Genomic DNA, 14,106 nt, shown 5'->3' with positions numbered 1-14,106 from the left:
TGCACGTTTGATCCGGTTGCACTCTTTAAAATAAAGTTCTTTAACGATTCAGCAAAGAATATTTTCTAATTAGGTTGCTTTATGGTTATTCAAAGATTAAAGAGTTCTCGATGTAGGTTTTTCACAGCACTCTGGGTTTCTTTAAAGCACAACAACTCGTGAAATACAAAATAAAAACTCTTTGCATGACTGCTATGACACCAAGCTGTTTTAAGTTTGGAGTTGAAAACGTCACATAAACGTCTTCACCTTTAAACACATATTTGAGATCATAATAGTCTTATTTGGGTGCATTTTGTTATTAAATATCAAAACAACTATGCCGTTTTCTGTATTAACTTTAGTTTGAACCAGCTGCCGGCAATAAAAAGCTTTTCTGTTGCTTACATGAGACTTTTTCTTCAAGGCAGCAGAAACTCTTTGATTTATATTTTTGAAAGCTTCAATGCCTCTATATTTCTGATATTTAGCAGCAGTTCTAAATATTGATAAGTTGAGTAAGTTGTTTTTTTTAACTGTTAAAAGTTAAGACTGTTAGATTTGATGCTGTCATGCTTGATAGCTTAGTTTATAATGTGCAGTTATATATATATATATATATATATATATATATATATATGTCTTATTTTATAATGTGCATTTATATATATATATATATATATATATATATATATATATATATGTGCACAGTGTTATTTGTTGTTTATCGTACTTTTGTAATTAACACAGAATAAAACTACAGTTGGACAGCAACTGAGAGTGTTAAAAGAACAATCATTGTGTGACTCATGGTGGCAGGTGAAGTGAGGTGACAGGTCTGTAATAGCTGTAGCGTTATAGTCTTGATGTGATTTTAAACTGTTTGGTTAAATGTGTTTTATTGAATTCTCAAAACAAAGGAGAAGGCCTCAGTATTGTGTCGCCTATAGGGACGTTCTTTTTACCGTGTTAGTTACAGTCTGTTTGGAGATACTGGAAAGGATTCATGCGAAAAAAAGACAAATTATGTGTAATGTGTGGAGAAAGACGAGCTGAGAAAGTTCTCAAACTTTTAAGTCGTCTTTTCATTGATTTGATAAAGTACGACTTGAATAAGTTTGCAAAAGTTGTTTTATAACTATTTATTTTTGTTACATCCATGCAAAACCATGGGGAAGCTTTTGATAATTTATCAATCACAGTAAATGTAAAACTTATCACTTGAAACCTCACATAAGAACTTATATATATCTAACATATTTCATTTACTTGAGTACCAATATTTGTTGCTAAAAACAGTACTTATTAAAAATAAGTGATACACAGAATTTAGAGCACTAATGCACTCTGTGAAAAACAGCTTACAATGTTACAATAAAAAAAATGTAAGCACTGTTGCCTTTCTTTTAAATAAGTAATTTGACAGTAATATTATTAAACGTCTAAAAATCATAGTAGCATTGAAGATAATTGAGACGGGCAATTGATTTCCTCTCTGTTGCGGTGTTAAGGCAGTATGAGGTCTATTTTCTCTCTCTCTCTCTCTCTCTCTCTCTCTCTCTCTCTCTCTCTCTCTCTCTCTTGTGTGTGTGTGTGTCGTATTTAAGGACTCAAATAGTCTTCAGAGTGCCAAAAATCACGTTTGTATACTGCTTTGATTTTATATTAAAAACCTTAAAATCCAAATATCACATTTTCAAATCTTTCACATATTTCAGTTGTTAAAAAAAACATACATTTGTCTTGCATTAGTTATTGAACACCTTTCAGTGTGTTAACGTCATATTATGTAAACTGTGCTTTCCCATTATCCGTTTTTCGTAATATTTTTGCATGTGTTAAAACTGTCTTGTCTCTTTTGGCCACGAGGCACTATTGTTCCCTGCTGAGGCCTTCCTATATCAGCTTGAAACACTTTAGGAGTCTGGAAAAACCTGACATGCTAACCAGACCCTATATTGACACTCAGGCACGCTCCAAAATGCGAAGAGCTGTTTGTTCTGCCGCTACGAGCATGTAGAATTTGGTTTTCATGAATTTCTAGAATTATAACAAAAGAGGAAAACAAGCTTTCTGGATGTTCTCATAATTATAATTTGCATGTTAAATTACGCTGTGTTGTGTATCATCCGCCAAATAATTCTAGCAATCGGTTGATTTGTTTAGAATCATCGCTAGAAAACTGCTGAAAGTTAACATCATGTTTTTTACAGTAGAGAGCTCGATTCTCGTCTGGAGATTTTCCATATTGATTTCTTTTCTCCAAGCAATTTTACAAGAAGTCTGAGTGTAGACAAGTCTGCAACAGTTCCTTAAAAAATTTTTTTTTTTAAATAAAAAGCACATAATATACATGTATAAAAAGCCACAACAATAGATGATATCAGTAATTGAGGAACAATATTTCACAGACTTTGGATTAAGTTACTTGGAGAGTCAGTGAAGGAAGATAAGGGAATTCATTCACTCTTTTAAATGCAGGATGAAACAATACAGTTTTTATGCCTTGGAGGCAAGAGAGTTTGATTCTGGAACAAGACAGGAAGGAAACAATATGATTAAACATACACATTCTCACAGGAGACACACACACACCGCACACTATAATAATGATATATGCTTATGCAAATCCTTGATTTCCTGTGGTGTAACAAAAGAGATATGGCAATATGTACTGTATCTATATGAAGTCTGTTGTTGCTGTAATTAATAAGATAACATGCAGAAATCTTACACAATCACAGCATTTATTTCAATCATAAACCTCCATAATTAAAACTTTTTTTGTAATAAATATTTATTTATTTTTTGCTCGATGGCATATTGTGATTATTTTTAATTACGAAACAAAGATTATCAGCAGTGCTTGAAATTGGCCTGAGAAGTTAATTTAATTAACGTTCCTAAATGACGCCGAATTAATTGTTAAATTTCTAAAGGCACTGGTCCGAGGCCCAGCGCGTTATATTCATATCTGTGCTTATTCAAATGAAATCTGCTCAGCACATAGTGCACTTTGCTTGCTTGCTGGCAGTCCTCTCGTGCTCTCGCACGGTCGGTTTTGGGACACGATGCAGGGCTATTGCTGTTTGTGGAAATGTTATTCTAGTGATTGGCAGTCTGCCATTATTCTCTCTATGTAATAAAAACCCTGAGTTATTTTCTGTGTAAAATCCCAAATTATTTCATATTAGAACCGCACGTTATTTATTTGGTTAAGGCAATCAAGAAATGGACATGCAGGCCTACAAATACAGAAAAGCATGTATTTATTATTTTGATAATCAAGCACATGTACAATAATACAAATGCATGTAGTTTGTATAATAAAAAAATCCTGCTATTGCATTATGCAGCTTTCCTAAATAACTGCATTTCTGGTTATACAGTAATATTATGTAAATATGAAATTATATTGTAGATAAAAACAAAACAAAAACAAATCCCTGCATGAATGTATCCACCGAAAGAAGGAGTTTTGACCACGTACAAAAAGATGTTTTAACGTCACGGCCGATATTTCGCTGATCTTTTTATTCATTATATTTTAAAAATTGATTTTCTGCCAGGTTGTGCACCAGTGGCAGGTGAAGGGATCCCAAAAGCCGGCACAATCTGCCCCGCACACACTCCTGTGTGAAAACAACACACTCCTCGCTGATAGCGAATGAAGTAGCTCGGTTTTTTGGAATCGTGTGTGCATTTTTATGGAGAACAGATAAAAATAGCCACTCCAATTTTCCTGGTCGGTTGTTGCTTTTTCTCGGCCCTGGCAGACCCCTACAGACCAGCATTCTTGCCAGAGAGCCAAGATATGTCCTAGACGAGCTTAACACACACACACACACACACACACACACACACACACACTGCCCTGCTCGGTTCACAGACACAGTCCTGCTGTTGAGGGCCGTTTTTCAAAATAATCAAAAGGGATTTTATGTAGACGTGCATGTTTCGCTTTCATGGTGTCTGCTGTGAGAAATTTGTACTTTAGCTGTACATTTTTTTGCAGTTGCTTTATTAAAGAAAGGATTTTTAGTATTTATATTTTTAAGGATGTTTCTAAAAGTCATTCAGACTAATTTCCACTCCCATATCCTTCTTCGCAGGATGAATTCCATCCTTTCATTGAAGCACTGCTGCCCCATGTGAGAGCGTTTGCCTACACTTGGTTCAACTTGCAGGCCCGCAAGAGAAAATACTTCAAGAAGCACGAGAAGCGCATGTCTAAGGAAGAGGAGCGAGCTGTAAAGGACGAGCTGCTCAGCGAGAAGCCGGAGGTCAAGCAGAAGTGGGCATCGCGGCTGCTGGCCAAACTCCGCAAGGACATCCGGCCGGAGTTCCGTGAGGATTTTGTGCTCTCTGTCACCGGGAAGAAGCCCCCTAGCTGTGTGCTCGCCAACCCCGACCAGAAGGGCAAGATGAGGAGAATCGACTGCCTGCGTCAGGCGGACAAAGTGTGGCGCTTGGACCTGGTCATGGTGATTTTATTCAAAGGTATTCCGCTTGAAAGTACTGATGGCGAAAGGCTGGTTAAGTCTCCGCAGTGCTCGAATCCAGGGCTGTGCGTGCAGCCGCATCACATAGGAGTTTCCGTAAAGGAGCTCGACCTGTACTTGGCCTACTTTGTGCATGCAGGTAAGTCCCGTTTTGAATTGAGTAAATCTGATGAATGTGTGCGAATGACACGGCAAAATGTGTAACGCAATTTATCGTAATGGATTGCACTTTTTAGGATTTTACTGTTTACTATCCATCAACAGTCAATAAGGAAGCTGTCGGATTCAAATCAAATCGAATCCACTGCTTCCTTTATGCCAAAAGATATGCCAAAAAACGCAGACTTTTAGCTGAATATGTAAATGAGAGTGAATTTTCCTGCTAATTGCTAACTGCAAGAAGCTAACATGGAAAAGTCCGGCACAAATATCTGACAGAGCGACTGTTAATTGGCAGAAGGTGGCAGGGGATCCGTCTTGCACTGACAGCGGCACAAACGCAGGCTTTCACTTGGAAGACAAGAAGCGCACTTTGTTTCGCAAGGCAAACTGAGCACCTTAATTACATCGTTTCCTCTCGCATGCAAATTGTGGCACCGAGCGAGTTGGCAGCACGCGTTTCCGCCATTCCCGGCATTCGGACTCGCGCTTTGATGAGGTGCCGATAAAAGAGTGAAAACGGCGTGTAACCCAAAGACGGCGGAGATAAAGCCGTAAAACGTGAGCTTTAGCGCCGCGTAGGAAAACCGGGCTATCTGGCAGACGGCAGGTTGAAAAATGGGAGCGTGTGAATTAATTTGACTTGGTGGGAACACAAAGGCCCGGAGCCTTTGAGCTTTTTGTGAGGATAAGCATGACACCGTTTTCCCGGTGTTTTTCAACGCGTTTCCCCGCGGCCTGCCGAAATCCTTAGTTTTGATTTTCTGAAAGCCTATTCAGTGGGGAGCGTCCTGCTAACATCCTAATCGGCGAAGTTACCGTTTCTTTTTGATTCGATGGTGAATAAGAGACGTAAGCGAGAGAACAAGAGGAAGAAAGACGCAGGAGTCTCTCTCTCTCTCTCTCTCTCTCTCTCTCTTTCCTCGTCTCTGACCTGCATTCGGTCCGATCAGGTTTCGTCCTCTGTCTTATTTAAAGCAGTGGAGCATTGCTGGAGCCCCCTTGATTAAAAGCCATCTGAAGAGAGCCTGACCTCATACACAGATGGCGAAAGTGGGGCTTCTGAGAGGAGCTAAAGTCAGTAATTAAATTTATCCCACAGTCTTGCCAGGGCAAAGGGGTGCAGGCCAGCAAACACACCCACTTCATCTTGACGATAATACGACTACCTATCGATATTAGGGGAAATGGCTGGAAGAGAGGTTTCAATTCAATCTAGGTAAACAGAAACTCAAATATACTAGAGGAACAATATAAGCTACGAGTTTGACTTTTCCGTTTGTATTTCAATATTTTTTTGTGAGTTTGTTGTTTTTCTATTTATGTGCAGTAATGTTCAACTTTTTTCTTATATGTAAGTTTAGATTTCAAAATTTGCAGTATTCATTATATTTTGTAAGTTTAAGTTTGTATTTCTCAATTCTTTTAATATTTCTTCAATATTTTCACTAATATTTAATATATTTGAATATTTTTATAATTTGCAAAGTTAAGTTTGTATTTCTTAATATTGTGTCAATATTTTTGCACTATTCAGTATTTTTCTATTCTATCTAATAAAAAATCAATTGTTCTTATGTAAGTTTTTTTTTCTTATAATATGTTAAAGTTCAAGTTTGTACTTCTAAGTTTTTTCAATATTTTCCAGTATTTTTTAAATGTATTTCTTAGAACATGTATTTAAAAAACCCATTTTTCTAATCTCAGCAGTCACGCAGTTCGTAATTTTAGTCAGATGCCATACATTTCTTAACAGAAAGTAACACGAGAACTAGAAAAAGACACAAATGTGGTGTTCGCTGAGGCCTGAGGACGTGTAACCGTGGCTAATTTACGACAGGAGCACTCCACACGTGGGAGAGGTCACGGCTTAAGGTGTTAGGGTCGTGACCCCATCTTCAAGGCATTTGACCTCCTAGATAAACATCCACTCCCATTAGCAGCCAGTCAAGCAGAGGGCATGCTTTGGTTTTGGGTTGCCCCCTTGACCTCCTGTTAAAACAGGTGGTTTTGTTTGGGCCACAGAGTGGTGTGCCGTTTAAACCAGCCGAAAGGGGCTAATAGCCATGGAGACCCAGACTAGCATTACACCAGTGACTGTTTCCTTTTAAGTAGTTTTAAGTAGTTATGTTACATTTAAGACTGAATGTTATTTATTTAATTTTTTAAAAATCAAGTCATAATTCTTCCCTCGCAATGTTTTATTTTTGGTATTTTAACATACAAGCTACTTTTAAAATATTTTAAAATTTATTTAATTTTTAAAATCATACAATTTTCTCCTAGATGTAAGATTTAGTTCCCTTTCAAGTTCAAGTCTAAATTATTACTATTGCGGAAAAAAAGGATATTGTGTTGTCATATAAAATTTAAAAGATGCATTAATAAGATGAAATACACAATTGTATAGAATTCTTTGAAGTTCCTGTCATTATAAATGTCAACTAAATGCAATTTCACTTGTTGTGAACTGTAGTTGTGTCTCATTCCAGTGTTTTCAGACTCACTACACAATGGAAGGATACCGCTGGTGCAGATAGATAACAATCGCTCAACCGGGCCTGTGTGTATATTTCTAGCCAGGCTGATAGATATTTATACTGGACTTACCTTAATTGACCTGGAGCCACATCGAACAAACCGTTTGTGTGTGTAATGTTTGTAAAGATGTCTGACCCACTTTTTTGTGAGCTCTTAAACAGATTTACTGTACAGTGTGTCTTTCAAAACTAGTTAGCTTTGATGACGCATGCTTGAGGCGCCCAGTCATAAGTTTTTGTAAATTCGTATTAAGTTCTAGGAAGCTGGCTGAAAGTTTTTGCAAAAGCCGGTCAAAGGCTACAGCAAGCCGATTCGTAGAACTTTTTTTTTTTTTATACGCCAGTAACCGAATCCGCTGATATCTTCAGGCTGACTTTTGGCACATCTTGTGTTACAGCCGTTTTTTATTCCTCTTCCTATCCACAGGCTGAGGAATAACAATAATTTGGATCTATTTAAGGCGATTGTGGGATAAACCACAGCCTTTGTTGTGGTTACTGCAGTACACATTGTGGGTTGGGACCTCCCCACCCCCTCGCACCCATCCTCCCCTGCTTTCTGCTTGCTAAATCCCACCGACCAGCCCTGTTACTGCAACAGTGACCATGCCACTGTGCTCTTTCACACAGTACCATTCATTAAAAACGAGGTTGTCGGCCATTCATAAAAATACATCGTGCAACAAGTTATCTTGTGCAAATGCCGCTTTGGCACAGACCCAGTGCTGAAGGACCAGCTCGGATCCAATGATGGGAGTCAGTTTTAATATCATTGCATTTGACCTCCGTTTGAACCATTTTTTTCCTGCTGCAATGTGATTGGATTAAACGAAGCAGATGGTTCTGGGACGGGGAAACACTGTAAGATGTTTCGTTGCGCAGCCGCTTGCCTTTAGTGGGTGAATTTCTCCTAAACCTGATTGCAAGGCAAATTCAAGTAATCCGTTTAATGTGCATTGTCAGCGCTGATCTTTCCCCGCAAATTTGGACCACCTTAGTTGGCGCCCAAAGTAGGGTCTCAACCGTGCATTAATGCATCGCTTTCATTGTTGTGGTTCAAAAACGATTGTGTTACTTTCTTTTCCGACAATTTGTTTAAAATGCAGCTCATCACACTCCATTTCCTCGCTGACATAACCGCGGCCTGGAGAGCGCGGTGAAGGGTTTCGAGCGCCGAGGCAGTGGGCAGTAATCTAGAGCCGGCGTGAGCGGTACACCTGTGCTCTGGGCTTACCGCTGTCCCCCTGCATAGTGAGGCAGGAAAAGGAATGAGGGGGGTTGGCACCAGTCAATTTTTGCTAATTAGTTTTGTATTAACTCCTCAGTCGTCCCAGCGCATGGCCACTGAGAGAGAAATGGGCCCCGTGATGGGAGCTCGGCTATTTTTATTTTGATGCTCCTTTGTTCACACATTTATTTAATGCTTCTTGTGTTGGAGTTGCTACAGATGACTTTACTGTGCGGGAATGTGTTAAGTAGGCCCGTATGGAATACACACTTTTTGTGCATACTTTGGATTTAAATATCTTAAAATGTGTTTATATTGTCAAGTTAGCTCAAATACTTACTAAATGAACACACAAATGTTGGAGGATGCATATAACTTTAGAATGACAAGAAAGATTCGAGTAGTAATAGTAAAAAAAGGTAAATGTAAAAAATATATAGGCCTATGCATCACTTTCATTGTCTATTTAAAGGAATAGTTTACCCAAAAATAAAAATTTGCTGAAAATGTACTCACCCTCAAGTTGTTCCAAAAGATTCTTTGTTCTATTGACCATAAAAGAAGATGTTTTGAAGAGTGCTGTTGATGTTCTCCATTGACTTCCATAGTATTAAAAAATACTATGGAATTCAATGGGGACCAAAAGCTATTTTGTAGGACATAGGTGTAGCGTCAGCTCTGGTGAGAAATGACGAACGCAGAAACACGGAAGAGAGAGCAAAACAAAACACTGGTCAAGTGCAAAACAAGGATTTGTAAAGAAAAATGTGGGAGGATTTTGATATAAGCCAAGAGGAGACTGGTTTTCCTTTGCTGTAAACAAAACTTGGTTCTCGCAAGACTAGCATATTTTCACCAGAGTTTACGCTACGCATAAGTCTGGAACGCCACCTTAAATATGGATTTTTTCTTACACAAACGCATCCCTTCGCTTCAGAACGGCTGTGCGGTGTATTTTTATGATGGATGGATGCACTTTATTGGACTTCAAAATCTCAACACCCATTCACTGACATTATAAAGCTTAGAAGAACCAGGAAATTTTTTTTTTTTTAATAAAACTCTGATTTTATTCATCTGAAAGAAGAAAATCATATACATCTAGGGTGGCTTGAGGGTGAGTAAATCATGGGGTAATTTTCATTTTTGGGTGAACTATCCCTTTAAGCCAATTGCGAAGTTTTGAAGATGACGACACAATCCCTTCATGCCATTTATCTTGCAATGTTAGAGTTTGAACGTCCAATGTTAGGAGTACAGACAAGCGGCAGAAAGGCTTTGAACAATTTATCAGGTTTTGTTGTTTGTTATTGCAAGTTTAACCATGTCTACCGTTTCCTTTCGTCCACGTTTTTTTGAGAACTCATGGCTTGCAGTGAGCTTAGCCGTGTTGGGGAATGGTACGCAGTGTCTTCTAATGGATCAGACTGTTTTAGACTTCCCGAGAGCAGACATCTCGTTCATTACAGAACAGCAACTTTGGCTAACTTCTGAGAATGGAGCCTTTGTGCGCACATGCCATTCAACAAGAGTGCCATTGTCTTAAGCCCCAGCCGGCAGCAAACGAGGCATTGCGAGGCCTTTGCCGGGAGAAACTTTGATTGTATTAGGTCTTGATGAGGACTTCATTTGAATGGTGAGCAGACAGCTCATGTGCGTCTCGAGGAGACTAGGAAATGTGTTTTTTTTCCATTATTACTCAAGAACAACACAGTAAATTTGTCAACTAGGCTCTATGCCATACATTTGAATTAAGATCTTATGTTTAACAAGCTGCTTTTAACAAAGGTAAAAGACCTTTACAGTTTGTATCGGTTACAATAGAAGCCAGAAATGTCCATTCAGATTCAAACGTCGTAAAATTAATCCCAGCAAGCAAAAGCCTCTTAAACTGGGTTTAAACTGACAGACTGAGTCTGCTTCATCACTAAATCTCTGCTCAAACTGGATCCTCATCACGTGGAGATTGATCTGCATTATAGTGGCTGATCGGTACGCCACTGCCTATTGATCACTGTGTTTGCAGTGTTGAGCAACACACGTCTGGATCTCACAAACCAGCACACTTTATGTTCCCAAACCGTTTCCTAAACACAAATTCTACTGTTTGCCATAGCTAGCGCCTTGGTATCATGAAAGGCCCACTCCCACTGCCAAGAAAAGAATGCAGGCCCGGTGATTGAGGCACGGGGCAGCATTGTACGCCGGAATATAAAGGAGAGCGCAGACATGAAACAGGACAGCTGTGAATGTCTGTGGGGGAAAGTTGCTACAGATGGTAAAAGAAGTGGAAAATAAACTACCGTATGGCTGGAAAAATATAGAAGAAAGGCTGGGGGTGTGCTGCCGTACACGATCCTCTCATGTCGTTGCTGTGTGCGTGTTTCTGGGATTTTATGCGTGTCCATGTTAAAGGGAATATGTTACCTCAGTTGCTTGTCTGTCCCAATACCCGTTATGCCCATCTGCTGCTGAGCAATGCACAGATTTGGTCTGTGACTGACATGTGCTAGTCGTGCAAAATCCCTGTTTTCATGGAATTTCATTACATTATATTTGGATTAGGGATATTAGCAGGGTTCTAGTGGATTTGAAGATTATACTGGAGTATTTGACTAACTTTAGGTGTCAAGTCTGGTTTTCAGTGCAATATTTGTGGTATTTTTGAATATTGTAGGATGTGATCATGCAATAATTGGACTTTCAGTTTTATAAGGGTAGGTTTACAAATGGTTTTACCCTATTTTTGCATTTACATTTAAGCATTGAGGCTGACGTGGAAATCTTTCTAATGCATCACCATTTGACAAGTAAGCCAAATTTTATCATTACATTGAAAACATTTAGGGATTATTAGCATTCAGACTTTTTGCTTCTTAAAAATTAGGCCTATAATGTCCAGAAAAGCCATTTCAAATGTAGTAAGGTAAAGATCAACTGATATTGTTTCAGCAATACCTATTATTTTTAAGCGCTTCATAACTAATCTGCAAAAAAGGAATTATTTTTTGCTGTTTCGTGCAGCAATGTCTAATAATAAAATTATAAAAATAAAAGCATCCGATTACCAATATGATTTTTTATTAATTTATTTCTGCTTTTTTGCTCAGTAACTAAAACTCCAGCAATAAAAGCACCTGATAACTGATGATTTTTAAATTTATTTCTGCCTTTTCATGCAGTAACTTAAACCCCAACTATATGCATTACGAATATTTGAAAAATATATTATGAGGATGATGATAATTAATGTTATTAATAATAATGATAATAATAATTAATAATAATAAAAACAGTATATTATTATTAATAATAATAAAGTAATATTAATAATGTCTGTTATTATGATTATTATTAGTGGTAGTACTAGCAGCTGCAGCAATATAAAAAAAAATATTTAGCATGTATGACTAAAAGTTGAATAGCTTTTTTGAATAGTTTTTGAAACGTTTTCATATTTAGTATTATTATTTATAATTGTAACACTATTGTGTCCTGCACACTAGTATAATATATTTATTTATTTGTTATTTTTCATCTAGCGCTGTACTAGATGGCATTTACCAGTTTAATCACTATAGAAGAACCAAATACGTAGAAATATTTGTAAAAATATACTTTTGAAAACTTTTTAAAGTTTGTCAAGATCTCTCTCTATGTATTTAAATAAAACAAAACTTTCTAGTATTTGTCTGAGAATTACAGCATATTTGCCAACACGGCTTATGCTCTCTAAGCAAGGTTATGTTTGGTATTTGTTGTGTTTTTGTGTTCAAATCGTCAGATGTTGTTTTTAATTATTGAATGCGGGGGAGGGTGTTGGGCTAAGTATGGAATTGACTTTGAATTATTGAACTATTTATCCCCAGAACTGCCCTCGGTCCCTCCATCTGTCTGCTTTGCAGAAATATAAATAAATAAGCAAATAAAGATAATAAGGCTAAGGCACACTCCTAGCCAGACCCCGAGTTCTGGCAAGTTTCTGTTCCTTATTTTTGCAGTGCCCCTTCAGAAAAAAACCTCCGATCACACTCCCAATTAGCCTGCTTTGGATTTGGATAGAATGTAAACATCATTCTTTTAAGGGCTCATGATGAATGATCATATTTGGAGGAAATTCAAGTGCTGTAATGAAAAAAGGTCAAATTTTAACCTCCAACCTGCCCCTTTCATTAGGCTACAGTCCTTCGACTCCCGGGGCAACATGGGCAAAGATATTTTTGCCCCCACCATGTGTTTAGCGATCTAAATAATGCACTTGAAATGATTTGTCTTCAGTCAAATACTAAATATACTGTTTAATTAGCAGTGATTAGAGCAGGATCTCTAAATCATTCCCTTCCGTCTAGTCACTCCCGGACTCGCCATATGAGTGAGTATCACTCATTAAGAAAGAGTTTTAGGGGCATCGATCCATTAGTTACACGTCTGAATTACACTAACACAGAAGTTTTTGTTTTCGCACCAACGAGGGATCGCCGGGACTCGTTAAATTGATCACGAAGCGCATATTCACCCACATTTCCAAAACTGTTTTCACAGACGAAACAAAAGCACCACTTGATTAGCTGTGAACCATCTGGGAACGGGGAGCTGTGCGACCAAGCTAATTGGTTCGATTTGAAAAAGAATAGGACCATCCCTCTCGTCGCATGCATGTTTGAATGAGTCCCCCTAACCGCAAGTTGCGTTCCTCACCCCTCCCTCGTCACTTTTTGTTTTAAATTCCCAGTGATGAGCTCCGGTCTGGTGCGTCGGCGCTGGGAAACCTCCCGCTCCTGGGGTTTGTGGTACTTCACAGTTGGGAAACAGCTGGCACGGGAGAATGTGGCACTGTGTTGTGAAATCCAGAATATTGTTTAGAGATTCTTTTGTCAGTGCTAGTCGAAGTTCACAGCGTTATTAATGGGCCGACGGTAGCTTAAGGCACGCACCGTGTGATCTGTTGTTAAGTGGAGGGTTCAAATCGCAGTGCCACCTGTTGTCTGTGGTCTTACTCAGTGTGTTACAGTGATTTTACCACCATTTATGAGATGTTGTTAGGCAGACAAGTTTTGAATTTCATATGTGAATAATTCGCACAAACTTTTTTGCGAAAAAAAGTAGTTTTTAGTAGTATATCGTGTGTTCAAATCTTAATAAATAGTAGTCAATCATCAGAGTGACTAATTCAGTCACATTAATTTATTTGGTAAAGGTAAAACCATCGTAGTTTATGCTCATGTCTTTTTATACCAAATAAAAAATATACAATTTTATTTCCCTCATTTTGGATTTTTTTAAATCAAATTTTTATATATTTACTGCAGGTTTGATGCAACTTTAATATTAGTCAATCATCTGAGCAAATTATTCAGTCACGGTTTTTATTCCAAGTAAAATAATACAAATAAATTACTCTTATCTATCTATCTATCTATCTATCTATCTATCTATCTATCTATCTATCTATCTATCTATCTATCTATCTATCTATCTATCTATCTATCTATCTATCTATCTATCTATCTATCTATCTATCAGCTTTAGCATCATTACTCCAGTCACATGATCCTTCAGAAATCATTCTAATATTCTGATTTGCTGCTCAAAAAACAATATTATTATGATGTTGAAAACAGTAAACAGAGTAGATTTTTTTCAGGTTTCTTTGATGAATAGAAAGTTCAGAAGAACAGCATTTATCTGAAATAGAAAT

The 14,106-nt window shown here is 37.8% G+C and overlaps 1 protein-coding gene across 4 annotated transcripts in view; it reads left to right on the top strand.

The window, feature by feature from the left end:
* The window catches only part of nfia (nuclear factor I/A), a 205,484-nt gene that overhangs the window by 38,152 nt on the left and 153,226 nt on the right, over window positions 1–14,106 (top strand). For all 4 annotated transcript variants that reach the window (XM_016462198.1, XM_016462196.1, XM_016462195.1 and 1 more), the window contains exon 2: window positions 4,092–4,620. In XM_016462198.1, the coding sequence (XP_016317684.1) occupies window positions 4,092–4,620 (529 nt within the window). The remainder of the gene's footprint in view (window positions 1–4,091; window positions 4,621–14,106) is intronic.

Source organism: Sinocyclocheilus anshuiensis, unplaced genomic scaffold (genome assembly GCF_001515605.1).
Source record: "Sinocyclocheilus anshuiensis isolate Anshui unplaced genomic scaffold, SAMN03320099.WGS_v1.1 scaffold560, whole genome shotgun sequence".
Taxonomy (NCBI): Eukaryota; Metazoa; Chordata; class Actinopteri; order Cypriniformes; family Cyprinidae; genus Sinocyclocheilus; species Sinocyclocheilus anshuiensis.
The sequence above is the reverse complement of the archived record's forward strand: the minus strand, read 5'-3'. Positions and strand labels throughout refer to the sequence as shown.